This window comes from Coffea arabica, chromosome 2c (genome assembly GCF_036785885.1).
Source record: "Coffea arabica cultivar ET-39 chromosome 2c, Coffea Arabica ET-39 HiFi, whole genome shotgun sequence".
NCBI classification, from domain to species: domain Eukaryota; kingdom Viridiplantae; phylum Streptophyta; class Magnoliopsida; order Gentianales; family Rubiaceae; genus Coffea; species Coffea arabica.
Window position 1 is genome coordinate 73,277,538 of NC_092312.1, and position 2,701 is coordinate 73,280,238.

The 2,701-nt window shown below is 40.1% G+C and overlaps 1 protein-coding gene across 1 annotated transcript; it reads left to right on the forward strand.

The window, feature by feature from the left end:
- Nucleotides 1-324: 324 nt before the first annotated feature.
- On the forward strand, nucleotides 325-2,701 carry LOC140035429 (pentatricopeptide repeat-containing protein At5g04780, mitochondrial-like). The gene has a single exon (XM_072076401.1). The coding sequence runs from the start codon at nucleotides 419-421 to the stop codon at nucleotides 2,624-2,626; it is 2,208 nt and encodes a 735-aa protein (XP_071932502.1). The 5' UTR covers nucleotides 325-418; the 3' UTR covers nucleotides 2,627-2,701.

The window sequence follows — 2,701 nt, forward strand, 5'->3', positions numbered from 1 at the left end:
AAGATGTTAAATTTTGGATTTCTATATTTACAAGGCATAATATTTACATAAAACACAAAATATAAGACTTTATTTTTTTATTGTTGTGATTTTTTTTTTTACAAATTTCTATAAGTTCATTTAAAATATTCACGATTTTTATGAATGTCAGTAAATTAGTCTCATGATGTATTCCTACATTTCAAAGTCTTGGGGGCATCAAAATGCTCGTTTCAAATATATGGGGGCTAAAAATTACTAATTTCAAACGCGAGGGACTGTTTGTGTGATAGTCCCCTGTTCACAAGTTCCCACCGATTCTCTCTGTCTTTTTCTCAAGCATCATTAACGAAAAAATGTCCTGGGATCAGTAAGTATTATCACTCTTTTAACTTCTATACCAGACTGGTTGGTATGAAAGATAGCAAACTTGTTGGTTATGAAAGTACTTTTCCCTGTAATAATATCTGCCAAGGCCAACACAATCCCACCCTTTTACTTGCTGAAATTCTTGCATAGCTTGAGCAAACGAAGTTGTTCAGCTACTTTACCAGCATCAGAACCACAGACACCACCAACAGCCCATCTTTCCCCAGATGATCTTAACAATCTCCTTAATAAAGCAACTCAAGAAAAAAATATCAGACATGCCACCCAAATCCACACCCAACTCATCATCCAAGACTACATTTTTCTACCTTTCCTCTTCAACAATCTCCTCAACTTGTATGCTAAATGTGGCCACCTCAGCCAAGCACTTACCTTCTTCAATGCTCCAATGGTGCAAGCAAGAAGAACCCTTAATCTTGAGCACAAGAATGTAGTCACTTGGACATCTGTTATTACTCAACTGTCACATTACCACAAGCCCTTTAAAGCTCTCACCTTTTTCAATGATATGAGGAGGACCGGTGTTTACCCGAACCATTTTACCTTTTCTGCTGTTTTGCCAGCTTGTGCTGATAGTTTGATAATTTTTCATGGACATCAGATTCATTGTTTGATTCATAAACACGGGTTCGAGAGTGATTTGTTTGTGGGTAGTGCTTTGTTGAACATGTATGCGAAATCTGGTGATATGATGTTGGCGAAGAAGGTGTTTGATGAAATGCCTGAAAGAAATATTGTTTCTTGGAATTCTATGATCGTCGGTTGCTTGCAAAATAGCCTTCATAATGAGGCTTTTGGGGTTTTTGTAGAAGTTCTTCGTGAGGGGTCCTTGGTTCCTGATCAAGTGAGCATTTCTAGTGTTTTAAGTGCTTGTGCTAATATGGGTGCTGGTTTGAATGGTGGGAGACAAGTTCACGGAGTTGTTGTGAAACATAGGTTGGTGTCTTTAGCCTATGTGAGGAACTCTTTAATGGACATGTATTTCAAGTGTGGGTGCTTTGATGATGGTTTTAAGTTGTGTGGCGCTTTAGAGGACAGAGATGTTGTTACTTGGAATATAATGATCATGGGGTGTGTTGAAAATGACAACTTTGAGGAGGCTTGCAACCACTTTTGGGTGATGAGGCGCGAAGGAGTTTCACCTGACGAGGCATCATTTTCCTCTGTACTTCATGCTGCTGCTTGTATTGCAGCACTGGATCAGGGTACTTTGATACATAGTCAGATGGTAAAGGCTGGCTTTGACAGAAATACGTGTGTTGCGAGCTCATTGATAACTTTGTATGCTAAATGTGGAAGCTTGGCTGATGCTCAACGGGTTTTTAACGAGTGCGAGGAAAATAATGTGGTATCTTGGACGGCAATAATATCGGCATACCAGCAACATGGCTGTGCAAGCCAAGTAATAACTTTGTTTGAAGACATGCTGCGCAAGGGGATTAAACCTGATTATATAACCTTTGTATGTCTCTTATCAGCTTGTAGTCATAGCGGGCGCATTGATGAAGGATTTTCTTACTTCCATTCAATGACACAGAGGCACGATATGAAACCAGGCCACGAACACTATGCCTGCATGGTTGACATGCTTAGTCGTGGGGGTCGATTGCAAGAAGCCAAGAAATTTGTGGAAACAATGCCAATTCAGGCTGATGCATCTATCTGGGGGGCTTTGCTTGGAGCTTGTAGGAATTATGGAAATCTTGAGATGGGTAGAGTAGTTGCAGAGAAGCTTTTCAAAATTGAGCCAGATAACCCAGGAAATTATGTGCTTCTTTCAGACATGTATTCACGTCGTGGGAAACTAGAAGAAGCTGATGAAATTAGGAGGTTAATGGGTGTCAACAGGGTTAAAAAAGAGCCTGGTTGTAGTTGGCTTGACATTAAGAACACCACCTATGTCTTCAAAGTTCATGACAGGTCACACTCTAGAACCCATGAAATCTATAAGATGCTGGAGAAGATGGAGGAGATGGTAAAGCAGAAAGGCTATGACGGTGAAACAGGAAGAAAAGATGGCGTGGACGGACACAAGAGCTCATGGTATCATAGTGAAAGACTTGCCCTAGCATTTGGACTCCTGACTGTTCCTTTAGGAGCTCCCATTAGAATAAAGAAGAATCTTAGGACTTGTAATGATTGCCATACAGTCATGAAGTTTGCGTCAGAGATTTTCAACAGAGAAATAATTGTTAGGGATATAAATCGATTTCATAGGTTCACCAATGGTTTATGTTCATGTGGTGATTACTGGTGAAAGGAAGCTCATACTCCGGTCCCAGTTCACATCTTTTGGCCTAATCTTCTAACATGGCTCCTTTTGTTCATTTGA

Coding starts and splice junctions, on each gene's coding strand:
- LOC140035429 (XM_072076401.1), top strand. CDS start 419: ATGAAAGTACTTTTCCCTGTAATAATATCTGCCAAGGCCAACACAATC.